The sequence below is a fragment of the Convolutriloba macropyga genome, chromosome 2, assembly GCF_964194025.1.
Source record: "Convolutriloba macropyga chromosome 2, txConMacr16.3, whole genome shotgun sequence".
In the NCBI taxonomy this organism is placed as follows: Eukaryota; Metazoa; Xenacoelomorpha; order Acoela; family Convolutidae; genus Convolutriloba; species Convolutriloba macropyga.
In genome coordinates, this window is record NC_134469.1 from 25,456,103 (window position 1) to 25,477,952 (window position 21,850).

Genomic DNA, 21,850 nt, shown 5'->3' on the forward strand with positions numbered 1-21,850 from the left:
CGTTTTAACGGTAAATTAAGGTTCATAGAACGATGACGATCGAGTGAAAAGTTCAATTGATAAATTTACAATGTTCAGATTCATTTCATTACATTTAATATTAAACACTAAAATAGAACTTAAACTAAAAATACCGAAATTGATTAGTTTGTTAGTTTTTTACTTTTGTTAAAAATAGCATGAAGTAGAATAATTCACTGAATATAGGGTGATAATTACATTAGAACTTGAGCTTGAGTTTTTCCTAGAAATTGGTTAGATGATTAGTAGCGAATCTTGTGTAAAGTTTGAGTGATATTTTGATTGACGCCAATCTCGAAAAGCCCAAACCCTTCACAATTTTTCGTAAGTACAATTTTCATGGTCGAGTTTGAATTGAAGTTTAATAAAAAATGAAAAGACTACTCTAGATAGTTAGATATTTGCAATGAAATCAAGAATTGACCTTTTCCGAGGACCCTTCAAATGTTATGATAAGAACACATGTTATATTTTAAAATATCTAAACATTGCTTCGAATTATTTTGTCGAAATATATATTACAAACATCACTAATTTGACAGAATTAAAATTTCAAGTGCTGTAACAATGGAAATTTCAAATTTTCTCAGTAGGATTGGTTATTCTGTTTTGGTCAATTCTATGGTTAAAAAAGCGCTTGAAGTCTATAGACACCATGTATAAAAGACACCTGTTCACTGCTCCTCTCAACTGCTACTCTTCTTTACAAATGACGTCACTGTTATTACGTAATATCCCAGTGAAATGAAACGTTAAATATATAGATAAAATCTTGATAATATTCTTGTAAAGAAACGTAAGATGTGTACAAACTTGCATGATCATGGCATTTGTTAACGGACATTTGGCATTTTACCACAATCACATCTAGAATTGTCAATTTTTATCGTGAAAACTTAGCTAAACGAGATCTTGCAAAAATTTTAATCCATATTTTGCATGTCTTGAAAGACGTATCATTTCACTGGAGTATGACATAACTCATGACGTAATTCAATCACTCCTCGTCACAGGTGATGCAGACAACCTGATTTCCGTCCAGGGTAATTTTCCTGCCTGCTAGATACTTTCCACAGCCTGGTTTTGGACAGAGGAAGCACTCTTTATGGTATCGCCACTCGTTCACTGTATGACTCTGACCTAAAGCGTGAACTAAACAGATTAATTGTGTGAAGTATAATAAGCCGGATCAAAACCACGCTTTTGAAAAATAGATTTTAATTGTGCAAACAAATCAAATAATGCCTATAATCCATAATTTAACTGGTACAATTAACGTTCAAAATAAAGGCTAGCTAGGGTTTGGTTAGAGTTTGTGTTTGGGGAGTGAATTTTGGGGTAAAAATTGTGCGGGTTGAAATAATATAGGGGTAAATTGGTGAAAAGATATGATGTTAAAATATGGGTTATATAATTTGGGGTGGAAAGAAGTAACTCAAATATTGTAACGAGTTTCAGTTCCATTCTGACAGCTTTGAAAATGTAGTTCCTATTGTTATTGATCAACAAATCAACAATTGCTTGACCTAAACACGAAAAAAAATAACTCTTCCCTGCTAATGCAAAAAAATCAAATAATGCAAGAATTTTACCAAAATTAGAACCCACTGGAAAGACGACTATATGTCTCGAATATTGAAAGTCTGAAAAAACAAAAAGTATCTCGAGTTGATCAATCATAGCAGACAGTACTTGCAGGTCACAGGCATCTTATCTAATGAAAGCAGACAGACAGATTTTTTCATGGCGCATTTCTGAGAATAGTTTTGTCAAATAATACTGAAAAAAATGTGAAAGAGTTTTGACACTAATGCTTCCATAGTTTTTGGGAATGTAAGACGAGGTGTTGTTATAACTTTATGAGTAGTATGAAAAATTTTCGGACGGGGAAAGAAAAACAGTTGTTCTATAACTATAAAGAAAACATCGTCTTTATTAGTTGTTTTTCTGAACAAATTAGTAACCTTCTAGAATGGGTTTGCCACAAACGTAACACAGCTCAGCGTGTTTCTCAGCAAAGCAGTCCGCACACACTTTGTCCCCTCCCTGCAGAGTGAAGTACTTTATGTTCACAAGGCGCCTCTTGCAGTCCTGAAACACTAAGTCCTTCAGCCTTTTCTTCATAGTCGTCTGAGTTCTCTAATCGACCTTCATAACTCATAAGTTACATGCTGTCCACAAAAACCTAACCCAGGACGACGAACTTTGCATAAAACGCTGCGGAGGTATACTGTTTAAACAGAAATTGGACCTCGCGGAATTTGGTTTCCTTAAATTTGTATACCTTTGCTTTGCAACCCAAATGGGTAAAGAGATTTCAAATATCATATAGTAAAATAGTACCGAGTATTGTAGTTACGCGCTTGATAAAACTGTACTGCAACTTTTCTTCACTCCTCTCCCTGTCTAAACAGCCCTCAAAAATAACTTTGAGCAAAATTAGTTTCTAGAATTAACTGTAAAAATTTTATCGCTGTCATAAAATGGTCAAACTTTTGGTTCAAAAGCTCAGTTTTGGCTGCCGATGACAGTTAAAGAGAAGCATAAGCATGAATTAAGGGCTCGTATAATCTCTGTTATCATTTAATACTATAAAATTCAGAATTGTTTGGTGAAAAGGAACATTTGCTCCGCTAATATTTAAGACGCAGATGTTCAAATTCCTAAGGGCATGTTGACTAATTTACCTATAGGTAAACCTTATCAGAAAATTACGTATTTATTTCTCATTTTATTTTTCAATACGATCTATGCAAAAGATTTTACTGAAAGTTTTATTTGTGCAGGTAGAAAAAACACTTTAGCCTTTCGGCAGATGATTTACAAAGCCGGGGCTCTGAAAGTCACTAAAATCCATTGTTTTTCAAAAAGTTTAGTGTTTTTGAAGATACAAAATGCATCGCCTGATTTTCAGGTGACTAAATCAACCAAAAATATTGTATTTTTTCAAAATGATAACTGTTATTGAGTTGCAAATATAAATACAAAACTTCATGTCACAGTATAATAGTTAACCCTCGGCTGCCCCATGTCACTTTCCAGAAAATATTTGCTGGATAAAAGTATAATTTTACATCGTACTTGACTCGCTTTTCTGTGTTCTTAACAAAAATAGCTACAATTATTATTCAGAATCTTTTAGTTTTCAACAAAAATATATCAAAATCTACCCTATTTAGGAATCACATTTTCCAACTGCTCTTCTCTGACGTCACATGCATGATTTACTCGACATTACAAGCACATTAGAGGCGAGTGAAAAAAACAACAAGGAGGTCAGGTTTTGCCTTCTAAAGGCTTAGTTTTGCAGATATCGAACCTGAGCTGAGCGGAGGATAAAATTGTATGGAGGGATGAAACGCCGTTAACAGGACTAATTTTCATTTTGAAGAAACCAAAATAATGGATCGACTAAAAAGTTGATCAACTGAAAAAAAAAACAAATACTTTGCAGCTTGTTTAGATCGTTTGTGTGTCTGTCTAGAGAGCTTGTGATCAAAATGGTTAAACTATCAACATTTCGTTTCAATAAATTTGAGGCGCGTCAACACGCTATTTAGTTTTGCAGTTTTTAGGAACAAAGTAAAACCTCAGTTTCTTGACTTATTGAGCTGTTGTCAATTGATGGGCAAGATATTCCAAGGGCACAAAAAAGGTGAAATAACAAAAAAAAAGTCGAAAAAAAGATTGCTAGCGTTGACTATATTTCCGTTCAGAGAAAAAAAAGAACCCTAAAAGCGGTTAATCAGCCAAAAAATGTGAGAGACCGGTTATCAGGCGGACGTACGTTCGGTGAGCCGCATTAGCTTTGACAACTCGCAATGCTTCATTTCTTCCAAGGCAGTTCCAACTACTATGGTCCTAATGGTGATAATCTACATAGTGTTTAGTACTTGAGCCTCCAAACAATGTCATCTTTTCTATGAGCTGCTATATCTCATTTAGACCACGTAGTTATCTTTGCCATCTGTCAAAGTAGGCAAGTACTCTTTAACCAGATGCCCCCGACTGGTTCATCAAATGTTGTATATTTCTCCAGGACCGGAAGATTGCAGGCATTGTTTAACTGAAGTTTCTTGGTGGCATTGATTTGTATGGTTTTTGTATAACAAAATGATTTGGCGTCAATGGCTAAGGACGGGAGTTTAGCAAACGTTTTGTTCCATCAAGTATAACGTTGAAGTCATCATATGTCACTGTTCTTCTCATATGGCACTTTCTGATCAAAAGCGTTTCTTTAGCGACTTGGATCAAGTTTTCCGAAGCACCATCAGAATCAGGTTTTGCCAGAGTCAATTAAGATTCACTTTAGATTGATATCTTTTTTGAGCAAAAGCAGCACCGAGAGTTCACAAGGTGTCGGTATTGAAGTATTAAGCTTACAGAAGTGCAACTCGAAGCTTTTGTCGCGAGGCATGTGAACATGAGAACATAGAATTAAGTCAATATATATGTTAGTCGTTTTCCATGCAGAATGGACCGGAGAAATGTGTTCGCAGTTTGCCATTGGAATAGGTGATCCGTTATAATAGTATCAGTAATCGAACGAAGAGTCCATTTTTGCTTGAATAATCTGGGTTCGACTTTTCGGCAGATGCAGCATTTGAAACTTATGCTAAATAATGTTCTGCGAAATCTTGAAAAAAAAACTTTGTTGGTTGAAAACTTAGACTTTTCCGGTTCTTTTAGGAACGCAAATAAAATGGCAAGTATGCAATGTGATTTGAGAGCTGTTATTTAGATGCAAACGGATGTCTTGCTTGAGATCTTAGAATACTGTTCTCGTCGATGAGGGGATTTGAGAATCGCAGTTTGCTTTTTGAAATCATTTTTCTGCCACATATAAGAGCCTGTATTTTTGAGTGAAATCGAATTTTTTGACGTTTTCACAAGATTCCTTTCAAAGTATTCAATGTCTTGTGCAGCGAATTGATCTTGGTTGTCTTATTCTTTTCACGATCAAAAAAATTCTGAGATAGAATACAAAAATTTGGGCCTTGACCAGAATTGAGACATATTTACTGATGGTTCTGCTCCGTTTGTTCTGCGAGGGCTTATTGCGCCACTTGAAATTTTTTCAGCGAAGTTGTTTGAGCTGAAGAACTGCCCTATAAGAAATGATGAAGTAACAAGTCATTTCAATTAAAACTCTGCTGGCTTTTTTTCACAAGTGTCTTCAACAAATCTTTGGCTGTTTGGTAAGTTGTGCAAACTTGATAGAACCGGGGTTGAAAGAATTTTAATTATTGCAAAAAAAAACATTTTGTTTCTTTGACGAAGAAATCCAGTACAATACAAGCGGACAATCAGAATTTTAAAAAAAAAATTCGAATGCCAGTAACATTTCTAATTTCGGTGTGTTTATCAAATGTGTGCCGCAAAAAGCTGCCTATAATTCCATTTGAAGAACACTTATTTGAAGAAAATTCTCAAGTAGAGTAAATTTAGAAAAACAGATAATAAAATCAGTGGCAATTTCATCCAAACTTCGAACAAAAGCTCCGAAAAAAAATCTGACAATGCTGCTCCTAAAGCGTACCTGCAAACATGGCGATGATTTTCCGTGAAGTTGAGTTTTACAGAGAAAAAGGCTCTCTTTAGCTCAATATGCAGCATAGCAAAATCAATAATGACAATTTTTTGCGACGTTTTCTTCAGTTGTACTGCGAAATGGGTCATCTCAATTTGACACTTTGCAGCAACTGTTGCGGTATCACTTTGAATATGATTGTTAACCGCACCATTCTGTATCATCTTCAAGTCATCCATTGAAGTGGTTTAGTGCACCAAAGATTGTTTTTGAATTCGCATTTTTCCTTCCCTGAGATGAAAGATCATTTTTTAATCTTTCTCTATTCTAAATCTTAGCGTTGCCAAAGATCTCCACGGCTTTCAGATCTTTCCGAGAGTGCTCGACCTCTTGAGCGATAGTTCTTTCGACTTTGAATTTCCAGAGATGTTGAACAAACTTATAATGTGTAAGGCAAGACACTAGATAAAGTAAAGATTTTGTTTTTGAGTTCGCATTCGTAGACTATGTTGGTTTGAAGGAACCTTGAATGCTACCCCCCGGGTCGGCCTAGATAGATTCTTCCATTGAAATATTTGTTTTCGTTACCTGGAAAGATGTGGAGTCGGCAGGTGCAAACAAATTTGATTTCTCCTCAGACTGCTCAAGTGTTTCCGCAGCAATTTCAAAGAAGTGAATAGATTTTAACTCAAGTGTTAAAAATGCAACAAATTTAATTGAGCTTGAGTGTGTTCGAAGGTGATATTTTCTGTGGTGGCCTAAAGTACGCACGTGAAATGTTGAATTGTTGATTGTCGGTATTCCATGATGTTATGGCAACCAGCCAAAAAAAATATTAGAGAACTTGTTTTTTTGTTATTACGTACTGAAACATGATTGAATTTCGATCAACACAATAAAGTGCATGAGAACTTGTAAGGAAATCACGAATGAAGACCTTTATCGACGGGTCAAAAATGTCAGTCAATGCAACTTTTTATTCTACGTCAAATACAAGGTTCAATTTACAAAACGAAAATGATGAGAAACAAATAACAGATTTTGGTTTTCTGTTTGTTCGTGCAATAATAATTTAAAAAGTTTCTTCTGCTAAACATATTGCGCAAAACTGGTTGTGTTTTTGTTAAGCTAAATCTGGTTGAAGGAGTTGCAGCCTAACGCAGCAAAATTACAGCAAACTCTGAGCACAGAACAAAAAAATTGTAAAACAGTTCAATAGCACATTTTTTTTCAACTGAAAAAATGTAAAAAAAAAATTGTGTTCAGACAAAACAGCAAAATTTGCGGAGAAATGAAAAATGCACTTTAGTTACAATGTAAAGTATTTGAGTTTCAATTGTCACGGCGAAAATAGGCGTTTTGCATATAGTATTTCCAGGAAGAGGGAGACTTCTATGATAAAAAAATCAAAGAAAGATACAGAAACTAGATTAACAAGTAACTTTTTTCAATCGTTAAATGTCACATAGAGTATTCAACAAAATTCTTCAAGTATCATAAAGAACAACATAAACAAGAATAATAGAATAACGACCAATTTATTTGACGATGTAGACTAGCCACCAGCACGACCAAGATTTTCTTCTGCTCAATTTTGGAAATTTTGCTTTGTCGAGAAAGACGTGAACAGTGAAGGACTCAGGTCCGTTTTTTTCGTGAGAAAATTATTTTTCCTATTTGTCACTAACTGGGAGAACCAAAAATGCATGTAATTAATCGTTTTCATGTCGATCTAGAGAAGTTGGTATGAAAAAGTGTTGAATTATCAACTCTTCTGTCCAGCTAAATAAGTGCCAGCAGACGCAACTTGTTTCTGTAGTAGTGGGGACGAAACTCAAACATGTTTCGATCACAGCTTAAGCTCTTCCCAATGGATGCGTAACACTGCTTAGTTGTTTTGATTTCTATGATAATCAAATCAGAAAAGGTGCTTCTGTGCTATAGGATGTGCTATTTGTTCCGACCCCTCTCTGAGGGGGGAGGAACTATATACTCAAATGGGTTTTTTTTGTTCAGTCAATTTTGGCCGATCGATATAATAATCATAGAGAGTTGTGAGTGGTATCATTAGAAAGCCCGTCCAACGTAGAATATGGAATAAAAAAGATTTTTTCAATTGTTGCTTTTTCTAGGCAGTTATCGAGGTCTAAAAGTTGTGTGAACATTAGACGTAATTCAGCTGTTTTTTTCACATTTTTGACCAAATTTTCGTCAATTTTGACCAAATTTGCGTCAATATTGCTAAAATATTTAAAAATTGTTAATTGTTGTGGGATTGATTTTATCTCTAAAGACAGAGGAGGGTAGCTGAATTGTTGGATCCGAGTTTTTTGGCTAGAATTTATGCTAAATTTTTCAAAATTCGACGAAAAAATAGCTTTTTTAGCGCCTATGCTCTAAATTGGCTGGAAGTGCACACCTTTAAACTGTGGCCAAATTCTTCTTAACCCCAGAAAAGAGCTAGTTGTACTCCAGCTGGTATTAAGAGTCTTCTGGAATTATAATTTTTCCAATATTTTATACAATTGTCGATAATTATACAAAATGCATTTTTTAATTTTGACAAACAGAAAAGTTTTGTATAGAATTGATCTATTTTGCAACTATTTGAACAATTGAGTGTTTTGTTAGATGCTCAGCAATATCTGGGCTGATCTTGATCTAACCATGAATCCTTAAGATAACAATTTTTTAGATTTTACTGCGGCACGAGCTTTTTCTCAAAAAGTTTCCGCTATGTAAATACATTTTAAGTAAATTACGGACAAAAATTTCAAATCAGGGCTCAATTTATGACAGATACTGGTTACAAAAAAAGTGAGCCAATGAGATTTTTTTATGGTTTCAGAATTAAGCTCACGGTTTTTATGGCTCTGACCAATTGTTTTTTCGTAAAAATTTTATGGACTTCTTGCGTTTTGTTTTCATTTCTTATGATTTTTGTAGTTCAATGACTTAGCGAACCAATCACAGATCCAGTTATTTTGAGAAGACATGAAGGAGCCTAAACATTTTTTTAGTTGTTATCTAATGTCTGTTAAGACTTTGAATATATTTTTTTTGAGAAAATATCGGTGAATTTTTCAAATTGGCCACTATTTTTTCTTATTTCTCTCAATTTCGGGTGCAGTCTCAGTAAAAACAGGTGGAAACATACCTACTGTGATGTATAAATTAATGTCGCAAACGATTTCATATTCAACTTATGGTTTCTTTATTTTGGTTTTACGCGTTTTCAAATTTTCTTTTATTATTTTATCATAATTGCATATTTTCTGAGTTCATCTGGTTCCTTGTCAAAATGTCACATTATTGACTACTTCATTTGAAGAAAAGCATTGTAGCAAAAATGCACAACGTTGAAAAAAGGCGTATCTGGATATGTTAATTGTTTTTGTTGAATTGATTTTGGGCTGAGACACAGTTATCTCGCAAAAGTTTTTGGGTTTTTGATTTTGCTCAAGTTTGTCTTTCTTTTCGTTGTTTTACGCCATATACCCAATAACTATAGATATTAATTGCTTCCCAATGACCTATAACTCAATCGAGTTAGATGTTTCAGTTTACAGCTGTTTGTTTCAACGAATTTCAAATTAAATTTAGAAAAAAAAATAATTGTTTCATCTGTCTTTTTTGCTTCTATTTTCGACTACATGTAACTAAATCTGACTCATAGGAAGTCTCAATTGCTTTTTGTTGATTCAAACGATTTTTTCCGCGCTTGGCAGTGCGTTGTGACTGATTGCTTCAACCATATAGTTTGATAAAAAAAACTTCAAGATTTTTGTACTGTTCATTTTTGGGGTTCCTTTTTGTTGGCATGTCCAAGTAGTCCTTTTAAAAGGAAGACTCGCTGATATTAGGATGCGAGTAAAATTATGATTTGCAGTTCTCGCGGGTAACTTCTTATCATTATAGTGCCCTAAACAGTGTCATGTTTTAAAATTGTTTGAAATTTTCGCTTCTTTTTGATTTTTTTGTTAGTGGGCTTGTGAATTAATCTCATTATTAACCGCTTCAATTGGCTTCCTGATGTTTTGAAATTCAAACCGCTTTTTGCTGTAATGATGAGACTGTTGTGAATTTTGAAAAAAGCTGTTTTCTAAAATAAATTTGGGTTTTTGAGCTTTGTATTTTTTTAAATAATTTTCTATCGATTTGTAGCTCAGTCTCTGTAAACACAGGTCACAACCCGTTTCCAGTGAGCTATACTTTATAATGGTTTTTGCTTCGAACATTTGTTTCTCGGCTTTGATACAATTGTTACTACGAGATTTCGTAAAATGTTAGATTTTTATTTTATTTGTATATTTCAAAGGATTTATGGTTAATTTTTAAAACTATAATAATAAGCGTTGGTCCCATTGACTTTGAAATTTTGCGCCATCGAACATTGCATAATTACATGTCTCAATTGCTTCCTATGTAGATATAAATGAACTTTTTAGTGGTTTCAGTTGATATCTAACGACAATAATAACTGTGAAATTAATTAATTTCAAAAATAGAAAATTATTTTTGAATTTCGCACCTATTTGCTCTTTTTTGTCTACCTGTTATCATTCGCATTGGAGACAGGCCCTATATCATTTCTAAAGAAGTGCCAGTTGAATTGTTTTGGTTTTTATCTGATGTGAGTTTGATTTTGTTATGATTTTTTTATTATAGACTTGGTTATATATTATTATAGATTTTATTAGAATTTTGGTCGTAAATAATTTTTGTTGTTTGATTTTTTTTATTGTCAATTTCCAGTAGTCCTGTTATGAACAACCTTCATCGGCCCTCTAGCGTGGCTTTATCGTATTCATTGGTTGTTTATTGAACAAAGTGTATGTTTTTGAAAGTTTTCCATCTCTTCGTCGTTTGGCAGCCAATTAAGTCAAGAATGTGGATGAGCGGGGTCAGAATATTATGTGCGTACGCACATTACCGAGCCTCCTTGTTTATCTATATGATTAAATTATTCGATGAAGAGAGAAGAAGAGAAAGAGAGAGAGTGCAGAGTAATTATTAGGTAGTAACGCTTTTAGTTATTATGTACAGCATCTTTTTCCAAACAATACACAATCAAGATGATTTTAAGTTCTACAGATCACACAAACAGCTAATTCAAAATATTTGTAACTAATTCAATTTTTTAATTGAAGGACAACCATTCAATAAATGATGAACTCAGAAAACATTTTTGAAATAATTTTTTTTTTCAATCATAGTTCTCAAATGCAATTTTTTCTATTAGTTCTAGTGCCGCTGCAATTGAAATTTAGTATAAAGCAGAGGTCAACATTCGTTTTAGTGGCATTATTGCACTGAAACTTATCGATTATTATCAAAATTGTAGAGTTGAGTGCGCAGCGAGGATGCTTTTGCGGGTAATGCGAAGAACAATCGAAAGTTTAACTCTCAATCTACTGTTAAAGAAGTATGTTTATAACCAATATCGATTACCACAAGTTAATTGAACTAAGGAATTGAAGTTTTTTGTCATCACAGACGGTTTATTACAAGCTTGACGATGCTTCCCATTTGCATAAAAGCAACATATCTTCTCTGGGATTACGTACACAAACGTTTGATCCAGAAAAAATATCTCAGTTCAATATAAGTTTTACAGACACCTTATATTCTGATGTTGCATTAAAATAATTTGCGCTGAACTGTCAGGACACATCAGAAATGCAAAAAGGTGGTTCAATGTTATCACCAAAAAGCTAATATTCTTTAGCAGAAAATTGGCATAACCAACGTAAGGGGAATTGAACGGAACGGCGTTTTTCAGCAAGTAATGGACATCTTTTATCAAACAGCAGAAGCTAATTCTTTTTAGCAGTAAGGATTGCTAGTAAATATTTGGCAGCAAGCTTGCCCTAAACTCAAAAAATTGTCGATAACTTTGTCCTTTGATAGTTCATGTGTGATGGAGTTTCATTAGAAGTAGAGCTTGAGATCATAAAAAGCCAGCTTCCCCTTTCCCGTCGCTGAGTGATCAAATTGATGAATACGCTGAGTGATCAAATTGAGCTCTGTTTTGTAGGCTAAGGTATGTAATTAAATTTTAAAATATTTAATTGCTTGGGACACATCATCAGATTGCTTTGTTACGACAGATCTCTCTGCTATTGAGAGACAAATTTTGCTGCCCGGGCGTAGTCCTCTTCCAAGAGTCTTTTATGAGGATGATGATAATGATGATGAGAGATCAAATTTGGCAATAACATTATTGGAAACTGATCTCTTCCGCAGCCGGATGTTTTGGAGAGCAAAGGTGCTTTGCTCTAAGCTTAGTTTTATATAGAGATCGGTTGTCGTAAAATTTATGTAATATCTTTGTTTCAGACTTGCTTCAATTTTATTGGTGGATCTAGCTGGTTGCATTTTCGAGTGGATTATTGTGTTAATGAATGGAGATCATGAAAATGGTAACATAAAGTTAAGTTATATTCAAAAGGAGTAAATCGACATATTGCTTAGATCAGAATCAGTTGGATTTACTTTAGAATGCTTTAGAGCGATTTGGTCAAATTTTGAAATCGAAATGCGTTGTGAAGATCAAGGTCGCTGATAAATCTAAGATTTGACTTTCCAAAGAACTGTTGAAGCGTGAAATTAATTCTGGAAAAAATGAAGGAGCATTTGACAATATTTTTTAACATAATTTTTTTTTTCATTCCTTAACTGGCGAGGCAAAAATTGCAGCAATGAATAGAGAGTGGTCTAGGTCCAGGAGTAAATGAATTCTTTTTCTATATTATTTTCCAGTTAATGATTTGTGTTGTAAATTGAAAATAAGGCATCGAATAAGCAAGGATCAAACACTAATTTTTTTATTATTACTAACTTACTATCCTTATCTCCAGTCATCAGTCACTACGTTTTTGTAAATTTATTTTTAAATTGTTTAGTTTACTTATATTTTTTAAATCTTTTTCTCTGTTCTAATCAGGTATTCATTTTAAAATAGTTTCAGCTTCTTGGATAACTGGCTTCTTTATTTAATTCTTTTAGTTATATTTTTGAAGTTTTAAGTTTTGTTTTCAGCGTTATTTATTTATTCAACTTTTCATCTTTATAAATGTTTATTCATTAGAGTCACTTTTGTACTGAGCTGCAATTTTGCAATTAGAATATGTGTAATCTGAAAGATGTTTGACTTCATTTAATTTCATTCTTTTTTATCGACAAAGTCGAGGTTGATATTCGTTTTGTTACTTTTATTTGTCACCATAACAATACTAACAGAAGTGTTGGTGGTTGCTGAAGATCCAAGAAGAGTTGAAGCCATTGTCCCCATTTTGTCCACTTGCAGATAAAATGACAACAGTTAACATATATGGAACAAGTTTTTAAATACAAGAACAAACGACAGAAATGAACAGATTATGGCCATATTAAAAATACAGAATAAAAGTATCATGATTCAGAGCTGATTCATAATGTGACTATGATCAGGGGTGGAACTGAACAATTGAAACTGCAGAAAGGATTTTGATCCCGTGAATTTGATCATGTGCGTATAATGATCCAGGTTTCATGGTCTCGCTCGAAGAACTAATTATCATAATAATAGCTATGTTATTTACATCAATGTTCAAGTTTTGAAAATATGGATTGGCTGTATTAGTTTTTGATGAGATTCAACAATAGTAACTCAATGAATGCTAAAAAAACAGTAATTTTGGACCTATTCGGTTTCCATAAACACATACCCCCATGCAAAATACCACCTCCCCCTCCCTCCTCCCCCCCCCCCTCCCTCCTCCCCCCCCCCCCCCCAACCCAACACCTCTCTTTTGAATGTCCTATAGAACAACGCATCAATTTAACTGGGAGGCACAAAAACTGCGCGGGAAGAGGTGAGCGAAACAGAATATATCCACAACTTTAACTCGCGAATGTTCACTTTGCGCTATCACAAATTTATTTTGCTGCCTAATTGAGAAAAATACGGCAAAGCACGCCTTTTTATAATAAAGAATCTGATTCAGAAGGTCTTTAATAAATTTAGAAACGCTTCATGATGTTAGACCTTGAACACTAACTAAACTAAAACGTGAACATAAATCAAAACTATATTTCTTTCGCATTAGTTTGGAATAATTTGTGGCTACTTTTTCAAAATGTATTAAGAATTCCCGAAAAATGTCTTACGAGGCACTGGTCATTGTCACTGGATGTTCTGTCCTCGCAACTGGGAGTACACTCGAACTTTCCTTCTGAAGTGGTCTTGAAAGAAGTTGCAATCGGCTTCTCACACTTGTGACACGTGAAGCATTCTGGATGGAACTCACGACCATCACCCAGTTTGGTCGAGGCTCCTGAAAATTAGTTCCCATTGCTTTAAAAATCATAGTTATTATGTGGTGTATCTACTTATAATGTGAAGAACTATGATTTGATCAACTTGAAAGCCAACGATAAAAACAATTCATTCCTCAATTTAGAGTACGGTAATCACTGTCAGGACAAAATAACAATATCAAAATGGATCTAGGACATAATAAATTTTTTTCCAGATTGGTTTAACAATTTTTTTCAAAAAAATATAATCAATTAAGTACTGCGAACCAAATCTGAGCAAGCGAAATAAAGCTACAGCCTGTTTTTGTGTCGCAAGGAATGATTTTCTTTTTCGACAGTCAATTTAATTTTATGAAAGGGAGATTAACCAAAAACACCACTTAATCATTCTATATTGTATATGATATTTTTTCTCTTAAATTATACAAAATGGTACTAATTTGAAGCTCAGTTGTAACCTATCTCTATGAAATTGCTGATAACTCTCTTATCTAAGTTAATAAATGTATTGTAAATTATGAAGACTCTTACAGAGGTTCCTTTTCTTTTGTTTTTTGTAACTTTTCATGTCGACTGCGAGCTCCTTCAATCTTCGCTCACCTAAAAGAGATTTTTCCTTTTCTTTTTCTGTGACAAGGCATCGTACTATTTCATATTGATGACTTTGTTTAGGCAGTTGCGCTACAAATTTTGATAGTCGCTAAGATGGAGTTCGAAAATCTTTATTTGACTTATTAAGCTTTTAACTTCTTCCATTCTATTTTACGATAGATAAATGCCAAGATAGAAAAATTGACTGTCTTTTTGATTGCTCAACGATTTCTTCATTTGCTGTTCCAAAGATCAAAATGCATATTGTTACAGCGGTTGTATATACTGGTTAAAAATTCTGATAGAGATTTTTAATTTAAGTTTAGATCCTTCATGGTACAAAATACTAACGAATTTATTATGTTTATTTTCGCAAAAAATAGGCGTTCGTTCATAATTAAGTCGTAATCGAACCAGACACTAAAAACCTTGTACATTTTGAGCGCCATCACTTTCAAAACGTCACTTTCAAGTGAAATATGTTTTTACTGTCTCCCTTACAGTTAAACGTTAATTGTGTTTTCTTTGTTTTTGTTTTTACGCATATCTGCTTCCAGTTACCGCAACCCGTCAGTTTTATCGGCAATAAGCGCAACTTCATTTCTTCAGGAACGTGTGCCAGATTGTTGACATAGATGATGAACCTCACTGAACATGTGGTGCCCAATAGCGTATATTTTCTGTTTGTACCGCCGTTTTTTATTATAACACTCTAGAATCTTATAAGAAAATTTTGAACAAACTGAACTTGTTATTTTTTAACTTCGATTGTAAGATTTGGTGACCAAGGGCGTGACAAGCTTTTGATAAAATTTTTTTGATATCAAATATCAGATTTCTCTTAAAATGCATTGTCCCTTAACGTTTCTGCGCCAGTTGATTTAAAAATTCCCCAGAGCATAAATAATTGCACCCACGTGGAGCATTTATTGAGGAAAACTTTCGGTATTAAACAAAAGCTCTAGAATTTTAACAGGCTGCCTTCTTCATTTTATCTTATCCAACATTTTTCCTTGGAAAAATTTTATTGATATTGGTCTATTATTACAGAACTTGTTTCTGTCACCAGTTTTGCTTACAATTATCACTCTAACCTTTTTCAAAAATTTTGGAAATAAATTTCTTCAATCCAGCAGTTAAAAAGCAAAGTAATGCGTTACACACCCTATGATTGGTTAAAAAGTATTCGACAGGATTATTTTGTTATTGGAACTATTGTTCTTCAGACGTTTTTTGTACACTTCACTGAAAAAAGTTCCAGGAAACGAACTGAATTGGTGTTTGGTTCAATATTAGAACGACTACCACAAGATCTCTTGTCCTTTGCCAGGCTCGATCCTAATTTATAAAACTGTTCAATTAATTAAGTTCTTTTCTCCGTCGTATTCTTTTAAGAAAAAACTTTGAAAATTTGTGAACGTTTTCTTTTTGCTTTCAGAATAACGTGTATTAGCTTTCTTGGCCAATAATATGGCCGAATTTTTTGTATTTGAAACGCTCTTTCACTTGTCTTAGTTTTTTTTCAAATAATTTTTACAAATTATTGTTTTATTTGCAGTTGCTTTTTCTTTAAATTTCATTAGTTATAGATATTTTTAGTTTTACTTCTGTTCGCCGCTTTTTGATGTAGAATTTGATCAAGGATGTCTATTATATGGTTTTGAATTCCATCAAATGCTTTTTAAAATGAGTGCTTTTTCATTCAATGTTCATCGTCTTCTATTGTAATGAGTTCACACTTGATTTCGCATTTGATGTCTAGTCTAACTCTCTACGTTCAAGTTTTTTCCAAAGCCGCTATAGAGTCTTAACTTTAATATTTTTCACTTGAAAAATATTGTAGTGATCACTGACGGTTGTTTTTGGCACTTGGGCAGCTTGAGATCTGTCTAAATTGAAAAACTAAGGTCTACTGTACTGCATTGCGGTTCTTACTTCTTTCTTCATGCGATTTAATGCTGCTTACGTTGTCCAATAGTGTAAAGTTCAAAGCACGGCGCTGAGTTTTTTGTTATTTTGGCTATTTGTTGCTACATTTGCAGTTGCTTTTTAATATCAACATATCCACAAAAAATATGACTTGTACAAAAATCAAATGATACAAAACTGCAAAAAACTTGGAATTTTATAATTTAGGTGATTTGTGCAAATCTGCAACCAGCAAGCCCCTTTTTTGTTAGGACACTTGCAGTGATAACTTGCAAAAGCTTTGCAGGACATCGAATCGAAAGGTTGTTGGTCGGTAGCGATAGTTGTAAGAACAGATCGAAAAATTGAATTATTGTTTAAACTATCAGAAAATTTAGCACAATAATGCCTAAAAGAGACTATTTATCAGCGATTTTATCAGTGGTTAACCTCATAAAGCTGTTATTCTTCAAACAACGAATGATCTTTCAGCTTCCCTTTCAGCCGAATGGGATTCAATAACTCATTTAATAACTCAGCAAATTTTCAATAGTCGTCATGTACAACGAAGTCATGTACAATGATATTTAAACAAAAATCAACTGACTTCATACTTTGCCGACAATCTTTGATGACTTCTAAGCTTAATTTAAAAATCAGAGATAACTAAAGTAAGATTAATCAGAGTTACGGGGTCGAGGTGTCAGTGACGATTCAGCAAATCGCTTTGCAAAAAAATGCGCTGAACGTGCTGAATTTTTAAAAAAAATCAGCGTATTTTTAGCACATTTGTTGCACGAATTTAGCACATTATCAGCTCAGTTCTTAGAAAAATTTCCGCGTCAAAACATTGACTATTCATGACTATTTTTACCACAAAAACAGTCAATGTTGTGAGTAAATCAAGTAGTCAAAACACTCTTATAACATTACATTCTAACCAATGATGGATTTGTCGCAGTTTGCGCACTTGGAAGCACACTTGTCAGCATAGCACTCTTTGCACACTCTCTTTCCCTCTTCCACAGTGTAGAAAGACACCCCCACTAGACTCCTGTCACACAAGGCACACGTGAAACACCTCACCATGTATGTCTTACCACCACTAGTCACTGTCTCATCCCTGTCCCCAATTGGCTGAAAACAACGCAAGTATTTCTTAATATTACTGGCCAGAGACTGTGGCAAATGAGCAGGACATATGTCTCGCTTCGATTGTAGCTGGATTCCACTCCAAGCTTAGGCCTCGACTGTCGAAAAAACCCTGCTCCACCCAAAACTGGTATGAAAAGATGCTCGACCCAAACTGAGTGTGAAAAGACCACGACTCAAATATTCCTCGAAAAGATTTCGGCTCCACTTAAGTGTTCATCTCGAATTGAATTTATTTTGACCCAAGTTTTTCCAAATCCTCAATTAATACACATGCCCTCAATACCTTTTAACTCTATTAGTATATTGCCATGCTCAGAGATAATTCAAATTAAGCTATATAGACCAAATTGTTTCTAACAGTATAGACCAAAAGTATCTTTTTAACAAATCGCCTCGTTTAAAAGCAATGGCTATTCTTGTGAAGACTTCATGCGTGTGAATCATTGAACACGATTTGAGTTGATCATTGAGTTTCCACGGACGCGCGTCGCATGCTAAACGCAATAGGATAAAAAAACCATGCAACGGTGTTTAGCCGAAAAGAAAATAAAGAAAAAAGTAAAAGAATTTGCAAGTGGCCTGAAGGAGCCGTTCGTTCATATAAAACTCGTAATTTTGATTCGGCAGCCTATAACGGGGAAAACATAACCGTTTAGATCTCGCAATTCTGAAAGGTTTAGTTAGGTGGTACATCTTCTTCTGTAGTCTAAAATTTCCGCACTTTGCTCTCGGCTGTTAACAAGTGTTGATGGTAAAACACTTAAATTAAAATCTAATGACCAAAATACAACAACTCAAAATCCACCAGGTAACATGCTATATCAACTTGAACAAAATAACGATAACTTTAACAGAATTCGCTTCAAGCAACCCCAAGTTTGTAACTAACTAAGTAAATCTCAAATCAGTTCTCTAAGTATTGCAATTTCGCCAGTACTTACGTTTACCTAATACAGCTGGGATCATCCTTCAGCTAATGACAGATTGATGAACCAAAGTAAAACAAAGAAAATAACTCCGAGCTTCTCGCTCGATCAATTAGTCAAACTCTGCCAGCTAACTTCAACTTCGTAACAGTGACTATTAAGAGCCTCGCGCTCAAGTGCTGCAAAACAACTTAACGGCGCTTAAACAATATGACAACAGCCTTTCGCTCTTCATTAACAGCCAGCTACACCAAAAAATCACTCCTTAACTCGCTCGCGGTTAGAAAATTCCGCGCTGCGCTCATAGTGTAAGCCACTTTTTACTGAGCCTAGCAAACCAATTGCCCAAACAAAAGAGCAAACAATCGTCAGTGCGGCACAAGTATTTCAATTTTCTCTCATATTACTGATTAGTTGGTTAAACGTTTGGAAAATTGCTATCGTATTAACATGGCGTGCTGAAGGACAATCCTTACTTATTAAATGTCAAGGTAACTTAAATTCATGGGCGAAATAACAATTAACAAAACAAAATGCATCTCCGGGGTTTTTGTTTAAATATGACTGTTTGGGGGTACGGGTTGTTTCTTGTCTAATCAGGCATGGGTTCAGGGTTCAAGCACACACTATGATAGGTGGTGTTCATAAAAACTCTTTTCCCATCATGTGGAAGAGCAACCCTGCCGATGAAACTTTTAATACCAATTCTCGTATACAAAGAACGTAGCGGTCCCTTTTGGTGCTGCTGATTCCAACTTAGTACCAAAATACTGGCTTCTCAAAATGGGAGAGGCTGGCAAATATGGAGAATCGAATCGAAAACATTGTAAGATGTGACCAAAATACATTGTTTGGCAAAATTTCATTTTCTTTCAGTTAGAATAGGCGTTAACGAGCACGAACTGATTCTGCCCTAAAAAAAAGCATCCGGGAACTGCATCAAGCTGATATCACGTTACATGCTATACTGACCCTCGTCAACTTGCTTTCCGGTCTCTAGTCTAATTTTCCCTATAGGTCGTCACATGCTCACAGCCAATATGTTGTCAGCAATTATATTGCCTAATCCTCAGTTAGCCTCAAACAATATTTTATGCCTAAACTTTCAATCGCCTTGGTTTGACCTCATTACGATACGACTTTACAGTACACGTTATGGTTTCACCACCATCGCTATATGCTATATGTTGACAGTGAACTTTGGATTAATTCCCAACGCATGAGAAGTATGCTCGTAAACAGCGCTCCTGCAGAGCGGATAGGGTGATGTTTGTTAAAAGAACGAACTTGAACTAATAATTTCCCGGTGATTTTTATCATAGTCTGATTACCCAGGTCGAGGTGGCCAGACCAAAGTGACCTCTGATCAGACCATCTTTGAGCGCACACATGTTCTCGGTGCGCTCGAATTACATGGTCTGGAGAAGACTTCGAGCGCACTTTTGTCTGGACAATGGTCTGGATATTGTCTGATCAGAGGTCACGTCGGTCTGGGACGGTCTGATCAGAGGTCAGTTTTGAGCGCAAACTTTGAGCGAAACAAGAGGCCCAGCTGATAGCAACTGCCGGTTCCTTTTGAAAAGATTGGGATTAACTGTATATCAAGACATTATTATGTAAAGCTGTCTAAGTTCATCTATTTAGTCAAAAACATGAATTATTGGCATACTCAACAAATTGTTTTTCCGGCACTTTGGGTTTCTTTTAATTGGCAATACTTTTATTATAGGCTTTTCCTTAGTTCAATATATTTCTGAAAACATCATTTTTTATGAAATGAATATATTATAACAATATTGAGAGATTTTTTCATGTTCAAATCCTTTCTCTGATCAGACTATTTTGAACGCACTTTAGTCTGATCAGAGGTGACTTCGAGCGCACTTCAGTCTGATCAGAGGCCATTTCGAGCGCACTTCAGTCTGATCAGAGGCGGATTCGAGCGCACACTCGTCCGATCAGGGGGTGACATTCGAGCGCACAATAGTCTGATCAGAGCAAGTTTTCGAGCGCACTCTAAGCGCACAGGGAGCTTAGAGCGCACTCTAGTCTGATCAGAGGTCAAGCCAGTCTGGCTCGGTCTGATCAGAGGTCAGTTTTGTCTGGAATGGTCTGATCAGAGGCCATTTCAGTCTGGACCTCAACCTGGGTACTACCTCAGCCAACTTTGACAGTTCAGTTCATCATCTGGACACTCATTTCAAAATCACCTCATTTTGGTTGAGTGCAGTCAAACTGAGAAGCCATATATCATTGCTTAGCTTCCCTCTTTTGAAGTTTAGTATAAATTGAAAACGAGTACTTGAACACGAGAACACACAAAAGTTTTCTTCATAACTCCATTTTTTCATGAATGACATTTTTTTGAAGTCAGTTGAACAATTTTCTCAGAGAGGGACCTGGGTTGGATTAGTTGCTTTGCTTTCCATTGCACAAAATGCACCCATTAGTGTTATACAAATGAAAGGATAGTTGGATACCGCTTATTAAACTAGGTAAAACATGCAACAATTTCCTCGTCAAACTCTGCCTCTTACATTCAGCCTCGTTTTCTAATTCAGCTTCGAGAAATTAATTGAATTCACGCAGGAAACTATTTTTTTAATGTTTCGATATCAGGGATGAAAAGCACTGTTTATTCTTTTAGCTAGAAAGAATCCTAACAACTTTTTATAACTCACAATGGGCGTCGAAAATGGGGTAAATTAATTTTCAAAACTAACCTGATCACATGCGGCACAACTCATTTTTATCCGAACAGCAAGTCGATTCAAATCAATAAGTTTAAAGTATGCTGAGGAATTCTACGCAAAATGCGACCAACACACCCTTCTTAGTCAAAAGTTATTCAAATACAATAAAACTGTGTAAAATTAAGACTGAGGTTAAAATACCGCGGTACAAAATTAAATAAAACCGCCAGAAAACAGTTTTAAAGAAACGAAGAAGTAGATTTTATGATGAAGGTTTCGATAATAGCATTTAAATTTTGCGCTGATTTTCAAGTTTTGTCATGCAATCTCAATTTATTTACGTTTTTCACAGTAAAAATTGGTTTGCGATTAAACAAACGAAAGCGCCGTCATAGAATTTATTATTTTATCGTAAGTTCTTTCTGTAAACCATACGCGAAACCAATTTGAAAGTTCACTCGCTAGTTTGTAGATTCAAAATGTAGATTGTTTTACTTGGCCGCTCAATTGTAAATTCACGTCATAGTTATTGGTCTTACGAGCCAAAAGTGCCGCAAACTGACGGTCGAATTCACGCCAAGAAACCGGATAGCTTTCAGTTATTTTGCAGCAAAACTTCCGAACAAATCGCGCATGGCTTGAGGCTTGTTTTGCAAATTTCTGTGGGATTTAACCTGCCGGTCACATGAATCGCGGGTTAAAACAGTCTAGATAACAAAGACAAA

The 21,850-nt window shown here is 34.9% G+C and overlaps 2 protein-coding genes across 2 annotated transcripts in view; one reads left to right on the forward strand and one right to left on the reverse strand.

Moving 5' to 3' along the window:
• LOC142358570 (BTB/POZ domain-containing protein KCTD12-like) overlaps positions 1-21,850 on the forward strand; it is a 554,440-nt gene that overhangs the window by 143,647 nt on the left and 388,943 nt on the right. The gene's annotated exons all lie outside the window — the stretch shown is intronic.
• LOC142335209 (four and a half LIM domains protein 2-like) lies at positions 961-21,662 on the reverse strand. The gene is made up of 5 exons (XM_075383600.1): positions 21,156-21,662; positions 17,293-17,488; positions 13,703-13,869; positions 1,986-2,112; positions 961-1,161 (listed from the first exon to the last, which is right to left on the reverse strand). Exons 1-5 carry the CDS (start codon positions 21,177-21,179, stop codon positions 1,019-1,021), a joined length of 657 nt encoding a protein of 218 aa, XP_075239715.1. The 5' UTR covers positions 21,180-21,662; the 3' UTR covers positions 961-1,018.